The sequence below is a fragment of the Pezoporus occidentalis genome, unplaced genomic scaffold, assembly GCF_034315485.1.
Source record: "Pezoporus occidentalis ecotype Australia unplaced genomic scaffold, CSIRO_AGI_Poc_V1 ctg21, whole genome shotgun sequence".
NCBI classification, from domain to species: domain Eukaryota; kingdom Metazoa; phylum Chordata; class Aves; order Psittaciformes; family Psittacidae; genus Pezoporus; species Pezoporus occidentalis.
This window is the reverse complement of record NW_026913964.1, coordinates 1325226-1350561: the sequence shown is the minus strand read 5'-3', so window position 1 is coordinate 1350561 and position 25336 is coordinate 1325226. Positions and strand designations below refer to the sequence as shown.

Below are 25336 nucleotides of genomic sequence, written 5' to 3'. Positions count from 1 at the left end.
TGCAGCACAGTGTTCGTTGCCATATTAGCCCTAGTTATTTAAGGTGGCAGCAGCCACACTTGTTCATTTGCATGCTGATTTCATGCTGTCATCTAGTATTTCAAATATTAGAAAACATTTTGCAAAGCTTGAGTGTTACTTGTGCAAGCCTATGGTTTATATATTTATTTTGTCTACTTCTGCTAAGGAACTCTACATAGCCTATAACAATATCTCTGACCTGAGCCAGCTGCTCTGGCTGGATCACCTTGAGGTTTTGGACCTGGAAGGGAACAATATTGAGGACATCAACCAGATGCAGTACCTGGGACTTTGTTGCAAGTTGAGCTGCCTGACAGTGGAGGGCAACCCTATCTGTTTGAAGCCAAATGCAGAATCTGCAGAGGTGAGGTACTTAGTTTGCATATATTGTGTTAATTTTCAGCAATGTATTTTTAATTTTGAGTTGGAAATGAGAAATGTTGGAAGAAGCCCAGGGGAGGGCCACAAGGATGATCAGGGGACTGGAGCACCTCCCACATGAAGATAGGCTAAGCAAGTTGGGGCTGTTCAGCCTGGAGAAGAGAAGGCTGCATGGAGACCTCATAGCAGCCTTCCAGTATCTGAAGGGGGCCTATAGGGGTGCTGGGGAGGGACTCTTCATTAGGGACTGTAGTGATAGGACAAGGGGTAACGGGTTAAAACTTAAACAGGGGAAGTTTAGATTGGATATAAGGAAGAAGTTCTTTACTGTGAGGGTGGTGAGGCACTGAAATGGGTTGCCCAGGGAAGTTGTGAATGCTCCATCCCTGGTAGTGTTCAAGGCCAGGCTGGACAGAGCCTTGAGTGAGGTTTAGTGTGAGGTGTTCCTGCCCATGGCAGGGAGGTTGGAACTAGATGATCTTAAGGTCCTTTCCAACCCTAACTATTCTATGTTTCTTCATCTTCTTATTGTATCATTCTGAGTGATGATACAGGATGTATTTCCCATTTTTCATGTCTGTTGATATTGTCTTGTCATGGGTATTGTCTAAAAGATGAGCACAAATGAAATACAAAGAGTGCTAGTGAAGACTCAGGCCTGTTTCCTAGCAATGTGTTTCTTCTTACCTATGAGAATGGGATTAAACTCGAAATGAGCTTTTACTGATCCATACAGCTGTTCTGTCTACTCCCAGCTTGCAGTGCAAACAGGCGTCTTAAAGGAAGACCAAGGGCAGCATGGGCCACAGCTCTTTGGATCTTTCTAGCTTGTAGGGATCTTGCAGCAGGTTAGAAGGTAGCCAATATTTTTCTTACAAGATGTGCCAGTTGCAGTGTCTCAATTACATGTCTGTCTTTGGGCTTTTACATTTCTTTTAGGAGGTTCGCTGGTCCAACAGCAAGTGCTGCAGGACCACCACACTCAAAAGTTGAACCCTCAGACAAACAAAGCTTGGGATAACTAGGAAAGCAGTATTATAGGAACTGCTACTTGTCCTTTCCCCTGAAAGGTTAAAATCAAATTACAAAAAATTACAGTAGTTCACCTCTTATGTACTGAAATGATAGATTTTTTTCTGTGGAGGTTCTGTGGAAGTTGTTGAGGGCATGAGATTCTCTGTGTCACAAAGATGAAAACACAGTGATAACTGATCTGTTGGGATATAAAAATAAGCATCTTGGCATATGCTGAAAAGGTAATTGGAGGAAAAGCAGAGTTTGAAAAATTTGGTTGAATTAGGTAGGCTTTTCCTATTTTGGTCACATAATGTCTAATGCGTATCATCAGATGACAGTTTATGGCCAGTGAGCAACATATTGTCATCCAGGTCTTTTGGAAGGTCACAGGCCTATGCACATACACATAGGTGTATGTGCATACAGCACTCACTTTGAATGCTGCAGTCCCCATAAAGAGCTGATAATGCATGGGTTAGAAATCAAAGCAGGTCTTGGTGCTATGACTCCATTGTGCCATGTTCCATAACTTTGCTGTGCATTTCGAAGTGATCATGCCCATGCCACTAATTTTCATAAAAGGTTGGGTTTGATATTTGTCCTGGATTTAGACTTGAAAACTGAGGTGCTGTCACTAACAGTCAATCACGTAGCAAACATACACATATTTTAAATGTCCTCACTGTTTAGATACATGAGTTATTCACATTTTTCAAATTTAATTGTTGGCTCGATCGTATCCCTCAGTAAAATGAGCCACAGAAGGCAGTGCTTAGCTATGATAATATTCCTCTCTGGAATCCAAAAGAAAATACTGTACTCTTGCCTTTCTGTTTGAACTGGTAGAAGTATACTTCAGAGACTACACTTTTTGTAACTATTTGTAACCAAAAGATGCAATCATGAGAAGAAAACACATATTCCTACAGTAAGGAAGCACTGCCTGCTTCTGATGGACAAAGTATGCTTAATTTTTTGGCTCTCATGGAGCCAAATACAACTTCTGACACTTCCTTATCATAGCTTCCTAGCATGAAAATGGTGCAGTATATCCTAACAGCATAGAAAGTCTATTTCTATTCTCTCATCATTCCTGCTCAACAAAAGTGGTGATTTTGGAGGATGTAGTTTTCAGTTGGCATCTTCAGTCCTTACATGTACTTGTAATGGGGAAATGTCAGATTGCCCGTGGTTTGTTTAGCTGAGGAAGTGAGTCCTTGGGATGTTGCTGTGTGTTGTCATGCAATGGAAGTTCAAAGAGGAGTGGTATGCGGTGGTGTGCCTTACTGCTTTTCTCCATGCTGAATGGCTGTCTCTACTCCTGTGTTATCAGTTGCATTCAAATGCCAGCCAGGATTTGTTGAGGGATGGCGTGTTTTACACAGAACTGTAACAGAGACAGACTGTAAGTTCACTGTAGTCTCTGACCCAGCTTCCATGCTGGGGAGCTGCTCAGCCCCAGGGAGGTGGCCTTTCCCTCAGCTGCTGAGAGCTTCTCCATGGACTTCGCTGCTTTCTCGGTTCCAGCTGAAGTTTGTATCTCTTCAGGGTATAGAACCTGAAATATATAAAGGAATAGATGTGGGCTTATTTTGGTGTGCCTTAGATGGCCAGCTCTAATTCCTCAAGCTCCTTCTTGCAAGCTGGCCCTTGCTACAGCCCTGTAAAAACCTCTTCTATTTATTTACTTTCAATCTACAGAATGCTCTAGCTAAATATACTGCTTTTTTTTTTTTTTTTCCAGACAGCCTGTTTGCTCTCTGTAATTTGATTTTCAGATGAGCTCATCTTTCCCTGTTATCTAAACCAAGAGCACCAACCTGATGGTAAATCCTGCAGCCCCTACTGCACTAATGTAACATGAGTGTAGCGTGATGCTCCTCTCCAATAGGACATGGCTGGAAATTGGCTGTAGCCCAGAAACTGTTCAGAGTACATGTGGTACAGGGCAGCATGGCGATTGGTTGACTCATTTTCTAAATTAAGATTAAAGGCTTAGTTAGAGAACTCCAGTGTTTGCCTCTCAACAACAAAAAATGCACCCTCTATTTGGTGAGCTCCCCTGCCAGCCTCAGTGTTGCATTGGGAGGGAAGGAAGGAGCATACAGCCAGGAGGGAAGGAGGGAGGGAAGGAGGGAGCATACAGCCAGGCAGGTCCCACAGAAAGATTTCTGTTTGTGACAGCTCTGTACTGAATGAGGACTTGGCTTTGTGAGGTTTTCTAATATTGCATGCAATGTCTTGAAAAGCATAACATTTATCTGGATGAAGCAATTGATTTGCAGGAAGCTGTCCATTCATATTCTGCCACTAGCAGTGTGTTCTTGTTTTATATTTTCTTTTAGTATCAGTCATCATTGTTTACTGCTTTTTGTAATCTGAGACTATTTTAACCAGAAATATTCCCATTTCAAAGCAGCACGACCCAGTCAGCCCTGCTATATTGCTAACTTTTCCCAAAGACAAAGGTGCCATGCGAAGGTGTCTATACCACCTGAACCCACCAAAACAGCCCAATTTGCAGTGTGCTCTGAGCACAGTTGTAACTGTTCTGGATTGCCTTGCTGCTCAGCGGTCCCAAAGCATTGGCATGTGCTCGTGAATCATATTATAACATGTCAGCTCCCCACACATATGCAGAAGGGGCTACACCCGTGCTTTCCCCCATGGCTGTCACACTGAGTCCATGTGCTTTGGAAGCAATGGCATTGTTTTTCCAGCACAGAGAAAAGAAACCCAAGTGCAGTCCATTTTAGCCTTCTGTGTACCTGCTGTTGGTATGTGAGTTCTTGCAGAAGCAAATGTAGTGTGAATTAAGCCACCACTTCTAACAGTGTGTAAAATCACACACCAAGCCCCTGAAGACTGCCCCAGAAAACCAGTGCAGTTCACTTGCTGTACCTGGTTTATGGGTGTGCCTAAAAACACAATCCATGAAAATGCCCTTTTTCCATCAGCAGGTGTAGCAACATTCATCACGTTTTCAAGTCTTCCTATCACCCGAGTATCGATGCAGCAACCAGAGAATCACAAAAGCGGAAGAGAGGCTGGCTAAATGCTGAGGGTGCCCAGGCTTTCCATGGGCATTAGTGGCTTTGTACGCTTTTCATACATTATACATAGTAAAACAGAGACAAGACGCTACAATCACCAGTGGGTAAACAGCAAAGGAGCCTCTGGGCAGGTGTCATGTGTTTGCAGTGCTCGGGGCATGTTCACAATAAACTTTTTTTATAAGAAAAATAATTATGCAAGGAGAAAGCTTGGTGAAATGAAAGTCTTGACTCTTTATTTCTGTTGAATTAATAGGTTTGCCTCATAGAAGGTGTTTCAAATTATATGGCAGTCATGCAAACTGAACACTGCTGTGCTGCTGGTGGAAGTCCACAGTCTGTTAGATCAACTGTTCAAGTGACCACTTTCTCAATTTCACCAGGAACCAGATTATAATTACAGAGCTGAAGTAAAAAAACTCATTCCCCACTTGGAATATTTGGATGAAATACCAGCAAGCCAGACTGCTCTCCTTCCTTCCAATAAGATGCATGAGGACTGGCTAATCATCAAGGAATCCATCAAGGAAGGTGGTTTAGCTGGAGACATTTCATGGTTAGGTATGTCAGGTTTCCTGTCGGGGTTCATTTTTCAGGTTATGATGTGCAAAAAAGAAAGATGAAGAGCAAGCTGGCCTCTTCAAAGCCAACATTTAATTATAGTGAAGGGACAAAGGATGTTGTGACTTGGGAAGTGAGGAAGATAGAATTCAGCACTGTGCAGGCTTAAATGAAAGCTGTCTGAAACTGGGCATCAAGATCAAGAAAATGCAGATGACTTCTAGAACATCAAGCAAATCCAGTAGTAACTGGAAGTCTGTGCTTTGCATTAATTCTGCATGATTGGAAAAAGCAAAGCTTGGAAAGGAATATTTCAACAGCAGCTCTTCATAGCCCTTTCCATAGCAGCAGTCAATCCTACACTGGGTGGATGTAGCAGGATTTCCTTCTCCAATTTAATAATAGGAAAGGCAATTTGGTCACCACCCTGCAATGGTAGCAACATCCTAGCAACTGAGATTGCATGGAGATCTGTTCCATTTTCCTTGCCTCTGTGATTAAGTCCGTTACATTCATTAGTAGGGAGTAAATGGTTTGAAAAAAAAAAACCAAACCTGTTGTCCCCTTGGCTGTATCCTTGGTTATAGTTCAGTTGTCCAGGCTTTTATGTATCAATCATCCTACATTCATTTTACTGAGTACCATTAAATATTACCAAGCATTTCCTAAAACTGCTCCTGTTGCTCCCCATTAGTGTAGGCAATGCACTTGGCTTCCCAGCCCTTTCCCCCACCCCCATTGTGGTTTGTCTGCCAAGTGTATTCCATTAAATATTTAATTTGTTTTGGAATAAGTACATACATTTGTCATTTATTTAATCCCTATGGGTACAAATCAGTAGTTGTAATAGAAGTCATTGTAGAAAAAATAATTCGTTAAAATCTGATCCCTCAATGATCCTGCTTTGGCAAATATCAGCTATGGTTCAGAAAACTGGTTAACTAAAGTAAGCTGCCAGCTGTGCCAGTAAGGACAGGGCACAAAATTGTAAGTTCATATTATTTCCTAGCGCAGCCAGACTCATATTCTTGCCTTCAGCTCCAAACTGGTGAGCTGATATGGTCAGGTTCGAGCATCCTTGTATTTGTTTCTTTCCTAGAGCAATGTTGACTCAGGTGCTTTTAACGCACTGTGTATTTCATGAGTTTGTATTAACAACTATGGCCCAGATATTTTACAGGTCCCTAACACTCCACCCTTAAGGAAATGGCCATATTATTATAGAGCTGATTCTTCCACTGTTAAGATGGTAGACGCTCAGCACTTTTCAGTGCCTAGATGAATGGCTTGCTTTGTAATGAAATTCACTCTCCTATGGGTTGTTGCTTGCACATGCTGCTCTTGCAGCTGTGATGTGCTCCCAGGGCAGCCGGTGGTTGGGCAGGCAAGGGAACAGCGCTCTATCTGCCTTGGTTAGCTTCTGTATTATCCACCCTGCCCTGTAGCATTATGAAACCCCAGTTTTCACCTTTCTTTCTGTGGTAGAGAAGTATCTGTCTCTGGTGCAATACTGGAAGAATCTGTCACTGCCATTCTCAGATTTCCATAGCTCCTGGTTACGTAGTTTGCCCTGATTGTTTAATAGCTCTGGTAGCAGTGTCACCATCTGCATTATGCCTGGGTATTTAAGCACTATATCTTAGGACTGGGGGCTTGAAGCAGTAGCAAACCTGCAGTGGTTCCCCCGTAGGCAGGTGGGCAGCAAATGCAAGGCAACATGCTCTTACCCTGGATATGCAGAGAGGAGAAGTAGCAGAGCCCTGGATATGTCCAGGCTCACCTGTGGGGCAATTGGAGGTGGGTGGTGAGCACAGAACAGTTCCTGACCCCATATTCAGCCAGCAGTTGGTCTCTGGTGTTCAGAAACAGGAGGAGGGTGGGAAGGGACTTTGGTTTCATTGGGGACCCCCCGAGTTCTACTGTCTGCAGAGAACAGCTATGGGGGACTGCATGCAGTACCAGGAAGCCTTCTGTCTCTGGGCTTGACCCATTCCAGCATGTTTCTTGTATCTGCAATGACATGTTTTATTGTTTCCTACAGCTCCAGGTGTGCAGCAGCAGTTCCCCTATTGGCAGTGTGCAGTGATGGTGTGGTTTGAAGCCTTGAATGACTGTGCTTACTCTAGCAAAATCTCTCCCTTAGATCCATGCCTTGGGGCAGTAGCAAGGCAGTCTAGATGGAGCCCAAGAACCCCAGCAGCTTCCAGACCTGGCACTGCACAGTCATCTGCTCATGCAGGGGGATCTAGCAGTGCCTGCCTCTTGTATGGTGGCGGTCCTCTTCCAGATCCCACTGTTTCTGACAAGCTGTTCACAGAAGATGACTCCAGTGACTTGATACATGGTAACTTATATTTTTTAATCCTGTTCTTTTCCACACCTCCACCTCCTTCTAATTATTATTGCTGATGAAAGCCTGAGTGCTTTGAATACCACCTACCCATGGTGCTGCTAATCAGGTTCAGCACATGTTTTCTTCCACAGGACTCACCTGCTTTAGCATGGGATTTCCTTTATTTCCCCCTGCAGAAGGAGGTGAATGTCATCTGGCCTCCTCAGCCCCTCACCCCCATCTATTATGTGCTGCTGTCCCTCTTAACAGCCCTGAACTGCAGTGGTGCTCCCTCACTGAAGCTGCCCTTCACACCTTATCAAAAGCTGTTCTGCTCATTCCTTCAAGTTACACATCAGCCTAGCTGGAGCTCACTTAAGTCACATCTGGCACATCTCATTCAGTCACAGGAATGTGGTCCAAGGTAGTACTCTAGAAAGGCATGGTGATGCACATTCACTCACTGTGGGATCACATGTGCTCCAACAGCAGGTATTGCAGTCTCATACTGCAGCAGCATCACTGCTGTCAATGAGCACTTTCTTTTGGGTTTCCAGGAGTGGGGCCCTCAGCAAAAGGGGTCAGCTCCTTGACTTCACATACCTGATCTACAGGCTCACCCAAAACACAGGGTACCACCTCCCTTTGTGCCCTGGCTACCCAGAAGTTCTGCCAAGTTAGCAGCTCCTGGAGACAGCTGGATGGAAAGGGAGATCACTTCTGGTACTATATTTGGCACTTGCCAAAATGTCCTTTCCTGACTCCTGAAAATATCTTGATGGTGCAACTCCACTGGCCCATGGAGTGCAGATTAGATAGGAAGATGGTGTTTGCTTTCTCAGCATTGTGGGCTGCTTCTCTCAGATGCCAGTCTCAGCTCAGTTCTTTGCTGTAGAAGGACTCAGGATGATGAACTAGATGAAGCAATGTAGTGTCGACTGAGTGTTCATTTGGAAAAGAACATGGAAACTGAATGCAGCTTGCCAGGGAATGAGACCATCCAGAGGCACCTTGACAGGCTTGAGAGGTAGATCCATGCAAACCTTGTGAAGTTCAGTAAGGCCAAATGCAAGGTCCTGCACCTCGGTCAGGGAAATCCCACAAACAAATATAGGCTGGGTGGAGACTGGATTGAGAGCAGCCCTGAGGAGAAGGACCTGGAGGTGTTGGTCAATGAGAAACAGATCATGACCCACCAGTGTGTGCTCACAGCCCAGAAGGTCAACTATATGCTGGGCTGCGTCAGAAGAAGTGTGACCAGCAGGTCAAGAGGGGTGATTCTGCCCCTCTACTCTGCTCTCATGAGACCCAACCTGCAGTACTGTGTTCAGCTCTGGAGCCCCCAAAATAACCAGGATTTGGACCTGTGGGAGTGAGTCCAAAGGAGGCCATGAAGATGCTCCAAGGGCTGGAGCACCTCTCCTATTGAAGACAGATTGATAGAGCTGGGGTTGTTCTGCTTGAAGAAGAGAAGGCTCCAGGGAGACCTTATAGCAACCTTCCAGTGCCTAAAGGAGCCAAAAAGAAATTTGGAGAGAGACTTCTGACGTGGGTCTGTAGGGATAGGACAAGGGGAAATGGTTTTAAACTGAAAGAGGATAGATTTAGATTAGAGAGAAGGAAGTTCTTTACTGTGAGGGTGGTGAGACACTGGCACAGGTTGGCCAGAAAAGCTTTGGACACCCCATTCCTGGCAGTGCTCAAGACAAGGTTGGACATGACTTTGAGCAACCTGGTTTAGTGGAATGTGTCCCTGCCCATGGCAGTGGTGCTGGAACAAGATAATTTTTAAGGTCCCTTCCAACCCAAACCTTTCTATTATTCTATGATAATTTTACATGCACTTTCAGGTAGCTGGCACTGCTGACAGAGGCAGTTTCACTCCACGCTCACTGCTTCTTCCTGCCCCTTTGCTGCCTTATATCTTTTTTGGCAAAAACATCTGCATCACCACATGGGGAACCTGATTCTGATCGAGATCCAGCTGAAAAATAATTCAGCAAAACAAACACACACACCCCACAAAAAACAAATTTAGTTTTAATCTGGATCTGTTCCCTGATCTGACTCACTGTGTGGCCTCACAAATGTTTGCAGCAGCACAGTGGAGGAGTGCAGGGCAAAAGCAGAAGGAAACAGATTCTGGTAGAAGCAGAGAAATGCCTCTCAGCAATGGTGTCAGGCCATGCCAGCTCAAACCATGAACCTACACCATGAAATATTACATCTTCCTGTCTGTGAAAATGATATTGACTGATTTCAAAGACAGCACCATTTGTTAAATGCTGGAATAAAATGTTCTCTTTTTCCGTTTTTTTCTTAGGACTCAGTCAAGTTACGTGTGGGAGCCACACCGAGGCTCTTTGTGCAAGGAGGCAAAAGCTAGGTGTATGTTTTTCTTGTATATGTCATATTCCTGCCTGGTAACCCCCAGGATCCTGGGATAAACTGAACTTGCACTGTGGCTTGTGGCAGCTTTCTCTCTTCTGCAACACAAAAGCCCCCCAAGATGCAATTGACCTTGGGGAGGACAGAGCCTCTTGCCCTAAGGTTACAAATGCTCCCATGTGCTAGCAACAATTAACCATCAGCCTTAAAGGAACACATGAAAATAAGGTATCAGCTGATGGTGGTGCATTTTGTATTGTCCTGGCTGAGCAGAACACAAGGCAGGATTGCAAAATTTGACAGTATTTCTACGGCAGCTATTAAGCAAAAGATTTTTTTTCAGCAGTGTTTTTTTGATGTTGGTGTAAATAGTCAAATTACTGCAAAGTCATTCCTATGGCTAAACAAAGGTTGTTCCTCTTGGCAGCGGGGTGGTCCCTCAGCCCTGTGGGTCAGCCTGCTCATTTCAGCTGTAATGTCATGAGAGGATGCCCATGTGTGTAAAGGGGTGCAGTATGGGTTGTCGCGGTTAGCTTCTGTGGGCCATGAGGTTCAACGTGGCACAAATGCACACACACGTTTTTAAACAGGCTGTACTAAACCAGGTAAACAGCATGCATAGGACACCTACATCACTGCATTGTCAGCAGCCTCACTTAATGCTGACAGCAGATGTTGAAGAACCACTGGAAAAAGGCATCCCTCCCTTGTCTCTCTGCTGCCACTGCACAAGCACTGGGAGCTTTTCTGAAACAAATCTGAACATTGGAAATAGATGATATTTAAGGTCCCTTCTAACCCAAACCGTTCTATGATTTGAGTGAATTACTGTGTTATAAACTAGGATGTGGAAGGGGACTGCAGTCACATGCTGTATGATGCCGTTTCTGTGGTACTGGTCCTAATATGCTTATTGTCATAGATACTACAGGCTTATACACCAGGGAGATATAAGTCAACATCTGTCTTACTGCCACCCTGGGTTCCACAAGCTGTAACGGTGCACATGACTGAGGTGTGGGGCTTCTTAAAACTGAGGAGCAAGAAAATAGTGAGGTGTGATCTGAAGATTCAGGAGTAACAGCGTATTTTAATGCCCTCTAAAATCTACAATCTAGAAGCAGAGCCGGAGAGAGCTCCTGAGGTTATCAAAATAATTTCTGTCATTTTCCAGCCACCTGTAGTGAGCCCTTTGAAACTCTGTGGTCTGAGGACAGAAAAGCTTTACAGCTCTGCAGGAGGAGGAAGTCTGCACCAGGAAGATGTGCTCTCTGAACTGTGCGCCAACAGAGAGCAGCAAAAGAGGTGAGACTGCAGGAGAAATCTTGTCGTGCAATAAAGCGGGCATTCATTTTCTGCTGTAATAAAATTAAACTCCTTGGCCACCTGGTGGCGGTTTCGAGGGATAGTCTTGGCCTCCTGCCTTCCTGCTGTGGCAATCCATCCATCAGTGCTCCTCACTGGAGCATCTGCAGAGTGTGCAAGGGAGAAAAAACCTCTGACCTCTCTCTAGAGCAGGCTGAAGACCTGCATAGTCAGGGTGGGCTCACTTGCTTAGTGAGAGCAAGGAAATGACTTTTCACAACTAATGAAACACTTGGCTCTGACAGTGCCTACCTTCAGACACTAAAAGTGAAAGTGGATGAGGTTTTCTGCAAACATCACATTGGCCTAACCAAATGAAAGCCTGAAAGGAAAATAACACCCGACTGAGATTCCCCCACCTCATAGACAATTAGTGGTTGTTTTGGAAGGAAAAACAGCTTCATATCTCTGAGCTTACTTCACTGTGTAGTATTTAAAATCTGTCCCATTTCACTTGGTTAACTATAGGACACTTTCAGATAATCAGACACAGGAAGCTTAGATGGCTGATCCATTTAGAACAATTTTCCATTTCTCTGGGAAAGTAGGAAATCACAGTGGCTGACTAAATCCACTTCCTGGGTGTTTGCCTATGTGGCCTTGCCAAGCTGCAAGTGACTGGCTGCATATACACAACTCAAAGGCTAACTAAAGGTGTGATATTTGATATTGTCCAGGTGCCTGCATAGAGGACAGCAAGAAAAAGTCACCCAAGCACTGAGGATAACTCTCAGTGATGAGGAAGGGGGTGAACACTCCAGCCTGACTGACAGTTATGAAGGTGCGTTGAGCAAGACCTCTGATAAGGACCTCATTGAAAGGATTTCACTTGATTCTCCTTGCCACTCCTGCCTCTCCCAGTCTTCCTCAGGTACTGGACCTAAACCTCTGGGGAAGGATCAGCACTGCGTAGTGATACTTGCAACTAACCATTTGTAGACTGGTGTATTAGTAAATGCAGTGTTTTAAGAGATCTGGCTTCTGTGCTCTAGAGCAGCAATTTGGAAATATCACTGGAGAGCTAGACCTTTTGTAATCCATTCTAGTTTTTAAGCAGGACACGGTGGTCAGCTGTGTTGACCATCAGTTGATTCATCAACATGGATCTGTAGAATTAAGAGGAGCCAAGCTGATTTTAAACCAGCTTAGCATCAAGTCTAGAGGAAGGACATGCCTCTGTCTTCTACCTTGTATCGTTAATTTATGGCAGTGACAAGTAAGTCTAAAACACTGGTGTTCCACCTGAGCCATATTTTAGCCCAAGTGGCACTGGTGAAAGTATTGGCTGAGCTAATGATTAAGGTTTAACTGGGCAACTGGGAATTCTGGAAAGATATGCAACCAAAGGGATGCATTCAATAAACAGTTTAAGAATGAAATGTGTTCTTCTAGTCATCAAAAACAAAGCCAAAGGCCTCTCCAGAATTGCATTTACATAAATGAAAGCAGAATTCCTGCTGTTCACCACTCATTGAATATTATATTTAAGAATATTCGAAACATTAATAATAGTTATTCCAAATACATATTGAGTACAAAAGTACAACTTTGTTACTATTGTTAATGATAACTTTTTGGGGTCTCAGTAAATACTAGCATGTGAGTTTTTGCTTTATGTTTCTTTCAAGGGCAAAATTGAGCTATTAAAATTTAGAAAAACAAATGTTTTGGAAGAAACAGAAGTATCATTAACCATTCAAAGCCTCTGTGTACTAATGGTAAAATGGTAATATAAGCAATATTTCTTTAGTAAGAACAGAAACAGTTTGGAAAAATCGAGTGGCCAATTGTCCAGTGACCACAGAGGTCTTAGATTATGATCTTGTGGTCTCTTTAGGTTTAATCAGACCTTTTTTAGATTTAATATGATTTCCATAAATTGAGTATGATTTATTATGATCTCATCATCGTTGTAGATTGAGTAAACAATGCAAGGGTATCTCACAGTGCAGCAGGGTCATGCCTTATAGGGCTATCAAAGTGAATGGCTGGGCGTAAATCTGCCTGTCTTGTAACCAAATCTGTTAGCATTTGTTACAAGATTGTTGGAGTGGTTTGAAATCTAGTATTACATAGGGGATGGGGGCTGTGCAGATGACCCAGATCCCAAATTACAAGCAGCTGGCCATAATAACAACGATTCAAATAATCACAAGCACAGTAGCTTTTGCCCGCTGTCACTAATAGACATATGTGTTTTGCAGAGCAAATACCTGATAAAACTTTAGCAACTAATGGATTTTAGTCAGCAAGGCCATTAAAAATATACTTGACCTCTGTGACTTGAGACTGTGTCAAGGTTTGGAGAGGGATTTAAATGCTACAACACTTAACTTTGGAAGTGTGCTCTACCCAATCACTTCTGTGGTTTTCTCACAGAAGAACTTGTTGCTGAAAACAGTCCTTCTGATCAGGAAAGGAGAAGTCATTTGAGCAAAACCACTGTTATTTAAAAGTAATTGCAGCAACAGATCCATATAATCTGCACCCTTTGGAAGCTGTTGAGTGTTATTTCAAGCTCTTGAGTCAGGCATACCAGTCTTTCAGAATGTCTTTACTTAAATAAAAACCCCTATGAAATTTAGAGATTTTTAAAGTATAGTATTATGGAAATTGTTCAGTGAAAATTTTGTATTGGCTTTAAGTTGTTACCTAAGCAGTAAAATACATGCCCATCAATTAGGAGCTATGAAGCTGAACTCTCTGGGATTGGGCTTGGTGGCACATTCTTTAGACTGTGTTCCTGCCCTGCACCCTGCACATCAGGTGCTTAGGTACAGTTGGTTCTTTTAATAGACAAGAGTAATTAGACCCCTGCTACATATAGCATCATTTTAAGCATGCATACATGCATGTTATATTTATAAGTCAGGAACAAGACTTTTCTTCTCTATACATTGCACCTGAGATTACATTGGCTAACATATGAACAGCAAGGTAGCAGCCCTGTATGTAGGACAATATTTTCCTTATCAGTCGGGCAATTTCCATAATTTTAAGGCTAATCTCAAGAACTTACTCTTACACCCCTGCCTCTGGTTAAAAAACCCCTCTGATTAAAAAGTGAATCCACTCATCTGCAATTATTCCTGTGCCTTGAATTTCCAATCACTGGATGAGGTCCTCAGGTATTTAAAACAACTCAGTGCAAATGCTGGCCAGGAATGATGCATGTATGATCCTGCCTGAGAACAAGGGGATGGGTGAGCTGGTTTGCTCCACTTGAGCTGTGCGTGGCTCATGAGCAGTTCCAATGCTTGGCATGTCACCAGCAGGGAGGCTGCCAACTAACCGAAATCCCTGGCTCTCAAAGGAAGCAATTCAACAAGGCCAGGGACACATCTGCCCACCCATCTCCATCACACAGCATTCTCCAATACATTTTTCTCACCAAGTCATTATTTAGGAATAAGTTGAACTGGTAAATCACTGTGCTTCCCCCCCCCCCATTTCAGGTTCATCACAGGCTCAGGAAGGTGCAGTGTTCTCCAACCCAAACCACTGCCTAATTCCATCTCCTCCAAAAGCCCCTTCACCTGTATCTGTAACAGGTGTAGCAGCAAGATCCTGGAAAAAAAGGAACCGCAGGATAAGATGCCTAAAATCACCTAGCCAAGAGGAGAGGCAGTGGATACAGCAATGCCAGCCAAGGGCTCATCAAGAAACTTCAGCCCAGCCTCTGGGCAAGAAATTTGCTCTTCTGAGCCAGCACAGCATACTGGCTGCCTCTGGATCTCCAGGGCAGCACCAGCCTGCTGGAAGCACTGGCCAGCAAAGGCCTACTTCAATACCAACAGCTGTTGGATCAACAAGCATCAGGTATGCACACTGCCAGCAGCAGTGCTTGCAGTGTGTCTGGGGAAAACAGAAGGGGCTTCACAGCAGGAAAAAGCAGACTTCTGTGTTGTCTCTGGAGTCGCTTGTCTGTTCTGTAAAAAACCCTCCTTTTATTTGTGCTGACATTTACTTTTGTGCGTCTACTGCTAAACTAAACATTTCCTCATGTTCCCTATAGCTTGAGCGTTGGAAATTTGGTATTTTCTTAAATAATAGCCCAGAATTTTCTTGTGTTCTTACGGCTCCATTCTCATGGACTGATGCCTATGTCTGTTGCAGAGTTCTTGTAGTGGCAGTTGTTCAAGACTCTCCTTAGCTAAACCCCAGCACAAGTTCCTGACATCACATTTCTTATTTTTTTCTCCCCTTAAAACTTACATTAATTCATGTTAGAATGAGCTTTGGAAAACAAAGTAGGCATTAGGGAAGTGTTACATGCACCAAACCATGGTTATTTGTGAACCTACTTACTGTAAGATTAGCATCTTGCTGCTTCTTTGAAGAAATAAAACTGAGGAGCTGTGAATGCCACTTTGATTTTGAAGTTAACATAGGCATTATAGAGCAGTATAGGCAGAGAGTACGTGCCTTGTGTGGGAAGCTGGTGTGTCTTCTGCTGCTCCCAAGCCTGGCAGCTTTCAGTTGAGTTTTCAGAGTGAGAGACAGCAGAGCTGGTGGGGAGAATGCAGATATCCAGACCCTGAGTGCAATTTCACCGCAGCGTTTCTCTCTTTTCTCTCAGGCCCATCGTGGATGAGAGCCCTCCTGGAGAGATCAACCACCATCAACCAGCTGTCTGCTCATCTACAGAAGCCCCACAGTGGTCTGGACTGATGAACACTGCTTGGCCCCTGACTGCCAGGGCCATGCTGCAGCCATTGCCACACAGACCTGCTTCCTCAACATCTCAAAGTCCCCAGTCATAGAAGGTACCTAGGTGGCAGTATGTGTTGGATCTACATACACAGCACAGTCTTGAAGAATTGATGCTATCTTCTTTCAGCTTCTTTTACAAGCTAAATGCAGAGCTGTGCAAGTAGAGCAGTTCAAACAAATGACATGATTTGCCTCAATTAAGGCTACAGCTGGTCCAGAACTGCTTTCTTCAAAGAGCACCTGCTGATCAACAGAAGAGCTAATAAACCTCTTATTATAGACAAACATGGTTATTTTTGCAGCCTTCATGCTCTAAAACAGAGCAAGTCCTAGTGTATTTCCTCTCATCTACACTATGCTTTGCTCTCTGAGTCAGGCAGGGACATTGAACCAAGCAGAGCATGGAGCTTGCAGTTTGTGGAGTGGGCTGGAGGAGGTGAGAGACAGAGCATTCCCTCTCATTCCTATCCCCCTGATCTAGCAGCAGCCCACAATGCATCTTATGCAGCCCTGGATGTTTAACATGTAAGGGACAAGCCAACAGCTTTGAGAGGAAGCACTGTCTGGAGCGGGTTGTAAGGGGAGCTTGCGTGGCCTGAGGAAGAGCCCAGGAAGATTGTTTTTTTTCAGAGCTTACGCTCTCCCAGGAGCTCACCTGTTCACAGGCATCTGAGGATCTTGTTGCCTACATTGCTATGGGAGACAATGCTAACAAAGTGGCTTGCAATATTAACATATTTGTTTGCTCCATAGCTGCCTGAAAGGATTTATCTTGTTTCCTATGGATAGAGGCATACTGGAATGTCATTAGCATGTAAGCAGGTGTCAAGAGCATCCTCTGCATGTGCCTTTAGTGTCAAGCATCCCACTCTAGCTTTGTTAGACCAAATAGACTTTCTAATTTCATATGACTGAATAATTTTAAGTAATGCTGCCACAAAGACAAGGCAGGGAAGTAAGGGGAAAAACCTTTTTTTTTTTTCAATAGGGCATTTGTTTTACATTTGGGTGAGATTCAAACCATTGGTTTGAGTGACGGCAGACTTGAGATGCTGATCCAAATGACTGTGCCTTAAAACTTCATTGATGTTGCAGTCTGAAACCATGCATCATTGCATTTTTCCAGTTTAAATTACTATGTTAGAGATATATTTTTAAATTGGTTGATAAACACTGATTAAATGATAGGTTAATGAATTGGTTTATGTTTTCTTTCTGCTGGTCAGCTTAAAGTAGAGGAGCAGAATAATACAGAAAACACCAAAACTTTGTCTCATCGTGGTTATACTTGTACCACTTTTTCCTACAAAATAGTCTGGAGCTTTAAGCTAATTTGTCCAGTTTTGGCAAGTCCTAGAGGAATTAATCCATCAAAAATCATTAAAACCTATGAGGTATGTGTTTCTGTGCAATACTATGGGCACAGGCAGGATTTCCCATCAGGTGTTGCCCAACACCAGTGCCTGTGTCCCTAAACAGGCTCCTAAAATGCACTTTTTGCCAGTGCTGCTGACCACGACCACCAAAACAAAATTCTGGCATAGGGAATGGGGGAAGACTTACTAGTTCTAAGCACATGAAACCTTAGCAGGTAGCAGAGCCAAGCATTGGTGGACAGCTCTGTTTGAGGCTCGAGTTTTTGCGTACCACCTTTGTTGTGTCCCTTCTGGGTGATCTGGCCTGCTGAGTAGTATGTGCAAGAGTATGTGCTCTGAAGCTAAACGCATAACATGACTCAGCGCCAGGCTGTCAAGCTTAGAGCAGCAGGGAGGCTTGTTAAGAGAGCAAGCTTGTGATCACAGACAGACCTGATGGCTAGAAGGGCTGGTTGCCTCCTCTGCCAGTAGTGGGTGCACCTCAGGGCTGCCGCGCTGTTGTCTGTTGCAGTTTCCAGGACAAGCAAAATAAATAAGGCTGTTGCAGATCAGATCTGCACAGTTGTAACAGATCCACAGAGGAAATTGTTCTCTGGTTTTAGCCTCTGTTCATCCACCTTCCATCTTTGTCATCTAGAAAATGTAAAAGCCAGCCAGGGCTTTATGTGCTTACTACAAAATGTCAGGCATGACGTGCTACCCAGAAATTCTGTTCTTTCATCCCAAAAGGGAAATATATGGGGAGTTTGAGTTTTCTTGTCACTGATTCCTCTGCTAAAATTCTGTGTTGATCTATTGAATATGGACAAAATTCTTTAATGAATGAGCTTATTCCTATCCCTGCCTTTGTAAACTCTATTAATATTTATCTCAGTAGGATCCTTCCTTTCGGTTGGATGCAGCTAGTTTCATATGTACATTACTGGCGTCCATCCCCTCATTCTTGTGAGGAGTTGCTGATGGCTTTAAGTATCTCACTGCCTTAATGGGATTTGCTGCCAGCTGCCAAATTGATATCTAGAGTGTAAGCAGGAGAGAGGGGTGAGAACTACTCCCCCCCCCAAGCTATTAATAAATCAGCACCACAGGGAAGTGCTTTCTGCTGGGAGCTTGAGTCCCATCAGCACATGCTGCTGACAGAGGGGGTGGTTAGCTGGGGCAGCTGCCCTGCAGGGAGTAGGGCTAGCAGCAAAGGGATGTGGTCCAAAGTGACACTGCTGTGGCACAGTCCACCCAGGAGGCCTCTCAGCCTCTCAGCTAGTGTCCTGTGAGCCCCTCTGCTGGAGTGGCTGGTAATGCCCGGCATACTGAAAGGCTCTGCTCAGCCAGAGCTTTAGAAAATAATTGAGAAAGAAGTGTGGACTGCATTCCAGACAGCCAGTTACTGCAGTGTGTAACAGCCCTTCTTCATCCTGAAGGGAGCATGGCTGAGACAGCATCCCACCCAAACAGGCTCTGACCCGTCCACCAAACAAAGCATTCACCACTGACACATCCTCTCCCCATTGCCATCACGAGCCTTGCTGTGCCTGCACATCCCCAGCTAGAGCTCTGCCTGATTGTGCTAAAATTAAGGGAGTAATTGAGATGATTTTTTAAGCATGTCGGGGGGTGATGGCCTTGCAACAGGATCCTCCCGCATGGCACAGTGTAAACCAGAAAATGAAATGTTGGACTCCTGGGTGGAGATCTGCAGTATCATTTATAATGTAAAACCTGTGCCTGTGGAGGAGAATGGCTGCGCGTGCAATCAGGCGAGCAACCGCTTTGCTTGGATTTGAAAAGCGAGAAGAACGTCTTGAAATGGACGCTAGAGGGAATAAGAGAGTCTCACAAGTGTAACTTTCAAAAGACTCGAAAACCAACCACAAACAGCTCCAGAGCGTTTGGGAGGTGTTCGGCACTCCCTGGGCTCAGCGTTTTCTCTCTTACCTTCTCCAGCATCCAGTGTTCTGGCCCTGTATGACGCTCCTGAATGCACCATGCTGTATCACATACGATTTTGATTTATTTGGAAATACTTCCTTAGGAAACCTGCAGTGCCCACAAAATGCAATGGAGAATATCCTGGGCCCTCCCTCGGCATGGAAAAGCCATGGTGCTATAGAGCATTCATGGTGCTACAGGGCGTCCGATGATGCTATGTGCAGCCCTTCATGTCTTAAAGAGATGATTTTTGTCACAGGCCATAGCTGCAAACAGGCTCTAGACTGCATGGTTTGATCTCAAGCTGTATCCCCATGCTGCCTCTTGCCATGCCCAGCTGAACTGAGGTGTTCTGGGGAGGGGAAGGGGGTTATCCACACAAGACCTGGCTGCTCCTACAGTTGCAGCAGAAGCGTTGTTGTACCCGCAGCTCAGCAGCCAGCCTGGCCTGGCCACCTCGGCTCCCAGGCTCTGGTGGACAATGCTCCGGGAACACTACACAGTGTCAGGCTGTGCTGCGCTGTGTCCCCTCCTGGGGAGATGCGTCTGTGTGTCCAGGCTCTGGAGCACGGGGCACATGGGATGCCTGCATGGAATGCTGCCAGGCCTGAGCCGGAGGGGCCGCACTGCCCACACAGATGGGCAGGGATGGAGAGGGGCTGTGGTGTCATGCTGGCATTTGGGATGGTGGCCAAAAGTGCCAGAGGGGGACTTTGTGTATGCGCATGTGTGTGAGGCTGTGTGTGTACGTGCGACTGCTCCCTGCCAGGTATTGAGCCCTGATGAGAACAGCTCTGGCATCACTGCCACCGTGCCCTCAGCCAAGAGCAGAGGGCATGGGAGGTTGAACCAGGGCGGCAGTGGGGTTCAGGCTGCAGTAGGGCTTACCCAGTAGGAGGCTGATTATTCTGAGTCAGCCATTGCCAATCCGGGGCCAACGTGGAAATAGCAAAGAGCTGCAAAAGCGCTTCTCCTCCATTTGCAGGTCTTGGCAGGATTTGTGTCTCCCACTGCATGCTTCAGCCAGCACAGTCCCCCAGGGAGACCCTGGCAGAAGGACTCTGTGAGAATCCTTTCATGTGAGATGCCCCAAGAGGTGTCCTACCCCAGGGCACAGTCCCCGTCTGCCCTGCTTCAGCCCTTCCCTGCCCCTGGGTCACCGTAGATGGAGGAGGTGAGGACCAAGCAGCTCTGCAAGTCCCAGCCTCACTGCTTCCCTCTCTTTTGAGGTGTCAGTCAGTGGGGAGCACCTCCAGGGTCAGTGGTGTAGTTGGGTCATCCCAACATCTTCAGTGGTCAAGCAGCATTTCAGCCTCACAGGAAGGCAGCAGGAGTCCTTTTCTCCTACCCGTGGCCAAGGTAAGTTCTTGAGTTGCACCCTAGGGTGCATGGGGTTGGGGTCAGTCTTTCTGGTTTACAAAGCCTCAGGCCAGATTCCCAGCTGCTGCAAGCTAATGTTGTCTCCCCGATTTTAACCCAGGCCACATTATATGTGCTAGCTGCAGAGCTGGTCCTTCCTTCTCTAAGCACTGTGCCCATCTCAGCAAGGATCCTGGCAGGCTGGCAGGGTTTGACTGGTTTATTTGATGGGCACTGGGGCTGTTGCTGCCACGTGCAATTCATTCCTGTTCTGGATCATGGAGCTTGAACCATCTTTCCTATTTTCAGTGTTCCTGCCATGGCTTCATTTGCAGCATCATCACTGTTCAGCAGCTGCCTGTGCTGCATGTCCAAGTAGGGTACCAGAGCTCAAGGGCAACTCCTGGACTCCCATGGGACCAGCAGGTGCTCAGCAGACACCCACATCTGTGTCCTGCCCACCTCCAGGAAGCATTGCTCAAAGCTTGTAGCTTCAGTCCAGGAGCAGTGTGCTTTGGTCCTGGAATGTTGTTGATCCAGTAGGTCCAGGGACCCCTGTCTGCTCAGGCTTTTCATGGAGGCAACCAGCTTTTTGTGATGGGATCAGGTTGGCTTGGGATGAGAGACCCAGGGACATGCTGGTGCTGATCTAGGTGAGGAGGCAGGTGCCAATTCACCGGTTCTGAGGATATTCATGATGCTGTCAGGGAGGAGGCAGCAGACAGAAAACAAAAACAGGTCAGACGCAGGAGAGAGGTGAATATAAGGAACCACAAGAATACCTCTGCAGAGTAAATCCTAACCCCCTAAGCCCTCACCCCTGGCCCTGTGTCGTCTCCAACTGTAGCAAGTAGCAGATGCCCAGAGAAAAGCCATCAGAGCATTGGAACAGGACAAGTAATTTCTCCTCCTTTTCTTGCCCCATCTCTCAGCTAAATGCCTGTTGCACAGGACAAATGAACACCAAAATGGGCCCAAAATGCTCTCCCAGCCTCCAGCAATCTGTGAATTTAAATCTTTGCATTTAATACATGGCATTGGTTAGATATTGTTAGATTGGGCTGGTTTTGGGGGGGCGCATCCTTCCACAGTTCCTTGTCCCCATGCCACAGCCTGAGGGTGGGATGCAGCTGGCATGACTGCCGGTGGCTCCAGATTTCCAAAGACTTGGTGTCGTTTTGTCTTTTTCTGAATAACAGAAGCCCAGAATAGCAGCCAGGAGGGGATTGATGTGTGTTTGCCAAGAGGAATAGGAATCCAGAGAGGCTGCCATTGCTCCTCATTCTCAGACTGTTAATCACCTCCAAGTCTCCCCACTCCCCTCAGCACTGCCGCATGCCACCTCTCCCCTGCTCCATGACTTCCCTGAGCAGGCTGTCCCGTGTAGGACCCACTTCTGAGGCTTTCCCCTTTTTGCTCTGCTTTGGCTTGCTGGGGCTCATTGGCGCATCCTGCCAGTTTGCTATGGCTCCACGCACCCCTGCCTTGTCTTGCAGGGGCTGGTGTGAGCAGCAATGCTTCATGCTGCCATCACTGTCACCCTGTGCAGCATCCCTAGGTGAGAAATTTGTGTGCTCTCCCTTCAAACTGTGGTGTGCAGGCACTTTGTGCTCCGGCGTTATCACTGGCTGCCTGCAGCCCCACTGCCCAACTCGTGCACAGTAGCTGGTATCTCCTGCCAAACTGCAGAGCAAGCAGCAGAATCATGCATGGGAGAAGGGAAAAGCACGCCAGGCTCCATCCCTCTGTAACATCCCAGCCAGTGTCACGCTCTCCCTGGCATGCCTATGCCCCTGCATGGGCAGCGGGCACCATTTCTGATAGGTGAGTACCTAGGACTGTGGGTGCAAATACATGCATCCAAACTCCTGCCAGTGCTGCAGAGGGGAAGAGCTGTCCCAGCCACATCCCCTGATGACCTTGTCACCCAGCGGGGACCTACCACGGTGCCAAGTGCTGCTCTTCCCCATGGCTCAACCCTGCAGCATCCTGCCTTTTCCTTATTTGTTTTTCTCCCCTTGAGAGCTATTCTTTCCCTCCCATATGCTGTAATAATTACAAGTGATAACTCAGCAGCTGCTCTGCTATTCCAGGCTCAGCAGAGCCACGCGCCTCCGCCTTCCCTCCCTCCCACGGCTCCAGGTCAGTGTCTTGGCTCCAGCAATCAGGGATTCCTGTGATTTCTGCCACCTGGGAGGATCTGCACCCTTCTCTCCTCTGTTGCCATCTGGCTGCTGCCCGCCCACCCCAGCATCACCAAGGGGAATGGGGCTGCAACATCTATCTGTTACCATGGAGAAAGCTAAGCCAGCAAAAGGATGTGCCCCACATCCTGGGTGAAGGCCAGTGGGGGGGGGGTGTCAAAAGGGATTTTCTTGTGTATTTGTTTTATTGTCATGTATTGGGTGTCACTCGTGAGATCTGCTCCAGATGACAATCACCACCATTGCTCATGATGGATAGTACCTCCTAAGACCTTTCGCTGGAAGAAGTAATGGTCTTAGATATGGTGTGGCAGCTGCCACCGTCATAGCTGGTGGACCAGTTCCCCATCCCTCAGACGAATGCAGTGCCTCCCGTGCAGCACTGGCAGTGCAAAAGCGATTACAGGAAAAAACAGCTTCTTGGGTTCAGCTGCTTTGGTAGCAGCCCACCACTGCAGGCTGCAGCCAACTGAGCTAAAAATGGTGCAGAGATGGAGAGCAGAGCAGGGCCAAGAAGGCCAAGCGCAGCTCTTTGGTGGTGAGCAATAGCAGTTGCAAAACTAGACTCATGTAATTAAAGGTTGCATCTTGTGTTGGCCTGGGCTGACCCCAGAGATGCCTTCACTACAGAGATAAGAGAAGATCAAGGAGCCTCCCTATTGCCTGGAGGTCCTCTTCACTGTCCTGTGCCACATGCTGCTCCAGCTGCATTGACACGTGCACACACAGCCCATAGCCCCCCCTGGGCATGCCATGCTATCCTCAGCACTGCACCACATCACATCCCGTCCTGTCAGACTCCCAAGGAGGTGATTGCCCCCAGTGCAGCACCCCTGGGGCCCACCGTAGCATCCAGCCCTCCCACTCAGGGTGTGAAAGGGGTTTTCTTCTCCCTTTACAAGAGACTTCTGCCTATGGTCTACCTGATTGCTGAGAGCTCAGTGTGAAAGCACGGCAGAAAGAGGTATTTCTGCCTGCTCCCCTCCCCAAAGAAAGCTCTGCCTCTCTGACAACCCCAGCCTCCCCCGGTCAGTCAGGCTGCCGAGGCCAGAAGCTCATCTCCAGCACAGATGAAGCTTCCCAGAGATGTGTCAAGACAGCCTGATCTGTGCCAATGGCAGCAAGACTTGAGAGTCTGCTTTGCACTCACCCAGCCCATGGAAGGCTGCGCTCCACTCCCCAGGTGGTGCAAATCCAGTGTCTGCTTGATCCTCTACCTGCTGCTTCCCATCTCCCAAAGGTGGCATTCCCAGCTCAGTTGCAGTGGGCCTGGGACAGTGGCAAAGCCCCATGGCAACGTGAGGAAAACGTCTGCAGCGTGGCCAGCACCTGAATTCACTTTTGGGAAGCTGGGCTGCAGGCAAGCTGCCTGTTCTTCCTTTCTCTTGTGTGCTTCTCTTTACTGAGATAGCAAAATGCTGGGGGTTAAAGACAGTGTTTTACTTAGGCATGGGATTTGCTACAGCCACCAGCTCACAGTGGTCCTGGCTCTTCTCACCTTGATTCCACATGGAGACATATACCACAGCAGTGACATCAGCCAGCCTGTCCCTGCAGGCAGAGGATCTTGCAGGATGCATGGGGCAGGTCTCTCTAAAGGACAGGGGTGGATGCTCTTTCTCACGGTCCTCCTAAAGCTGTAAGTGGGAGTCTGCAAGGAGGAGGGTCTTCCCAGGAGTTTAGCTTCCCAAGTTGGGAACGCTGCTGCTGGCACCACTTCAGTGTGGTGGTGGGCGAGGGCAGGGTCTGTGGCTGAGGATTTTGTGCCACAGAGGTGCAAAGGTAACCATGAAAACTGCATCCCTCTGCTTTTGGGCCAGCAGCTGCAATGCTCTGCCTTGCATTCCTCTCCACCCAGAGGGCACTTGGAAGAGGTGACGTGGTGCTTATCTGAGCTGGCTTTGATGCTTCACACGCTGCGAGACCCAAGCACAGGCTTCAGTGCCGGCTCTGGTGGCACTGGGACGTGCTGGAGGACCACTCACCGGGGAAGCAGCACGTGCCTCGGTTACACCTCCCACACGGGAGTAGGCAGCCCCAGGAAGAGGCAGCTTGAGCAGCCTGTGCCATCTCGTACAGGCGAGCTGGCAGCTCCATCTGGCTCCGCTTCGGTGGAGGGAGCTGCCGAGGGCGGCCAGCGGGGGCTGTGGGTGGCGTGCCGGGAGCGGGCGAGGAGGAGGAGAAAGAGGAGGAGGAGGAGGGGTACACGTGCCCCACACTGCCAGATTCCTCTTGGCGGGCCGTAACCCCCCATGAAATCACCTGTTCTGCCCCATAGGAGGGGTGATGGGTTTAGGGGCCCATTTACGGTGGGTTGCTGGAGCTCAGCTGGACAGGAAGGTGCTATAGAGGCTGCAGCTGGCCCATACACAGTGACCCAGGGCTGGGCTTCTCGCCCAGGAGCTCCAGCTGCTGCGTGCATTGGCCATGCGGGGAAGTCTCTTTGAGGCTCTGCTCACCTTCATGGGTCTCGCACTTTGCTTTTACTCTCCCAAAAGGCTGTGAAGTTTTTGCTTGAAGCTGGAGATGTGAGAGCAGGCGCCTCACTGAAACAGAGGAGCTGGGGCATTGATTAGGATAAAAACACGTGGGTTAGCGCTGCACACCCTGCCTTTCTGAGCCCAGGCTAATTCACAGCAA

The 25336-nt window shown here is 46.9% G+C and overlaps 1 protein-coding gene across 3 annotated transcripts in view; it reads left to right on the top strand.

Annotated features, from left to right (window-relative positions):
- The window catches only part of LRRC56 (leucine rich repeat containing 56), a 54082-nt gene extending 37966 nt beyond the window's left edge, over positions 1–16116 (top strand). Inside the window, exons 6-13 of one of the 3 annotated variants that reach the window (XM_062619156.1) lie at positions 188–385; positions 4856–5033; positions 7321–7377; positions 9689–9753; positions 10928–11058; positions 11796–11989; positions 14574–14937; positions 15698–16116. In XM_062619156.1, coding sequence (XP_062475140.1) covers positions 188–385; positions 4856–5033; positions 7321–7377; positions 9689–9753; positions 10928–11058; positions 11796–11989; positions 14574–14937; positions 15698–15881 — 1371 coding nt within the window. In that variant the 3' untranslated portion in view covers positions 15882–16116. Of the gene's footprint in view, positions 1–187; positions 386–4855; positions 5034–7074; positions 7378–9688; positions 9754–10927; positions 11059–11795; positions 11990–14573; positions 14938–15697 lie in introns of all 3 variants that reach the window. The other 2 variants (XM_062619155.1, XM_062619154.1) reach the window with 2 other exon arrangements.
- The last annotated feature ends 9220 nt before the right edge of the window (positions 16117–25336 follow it).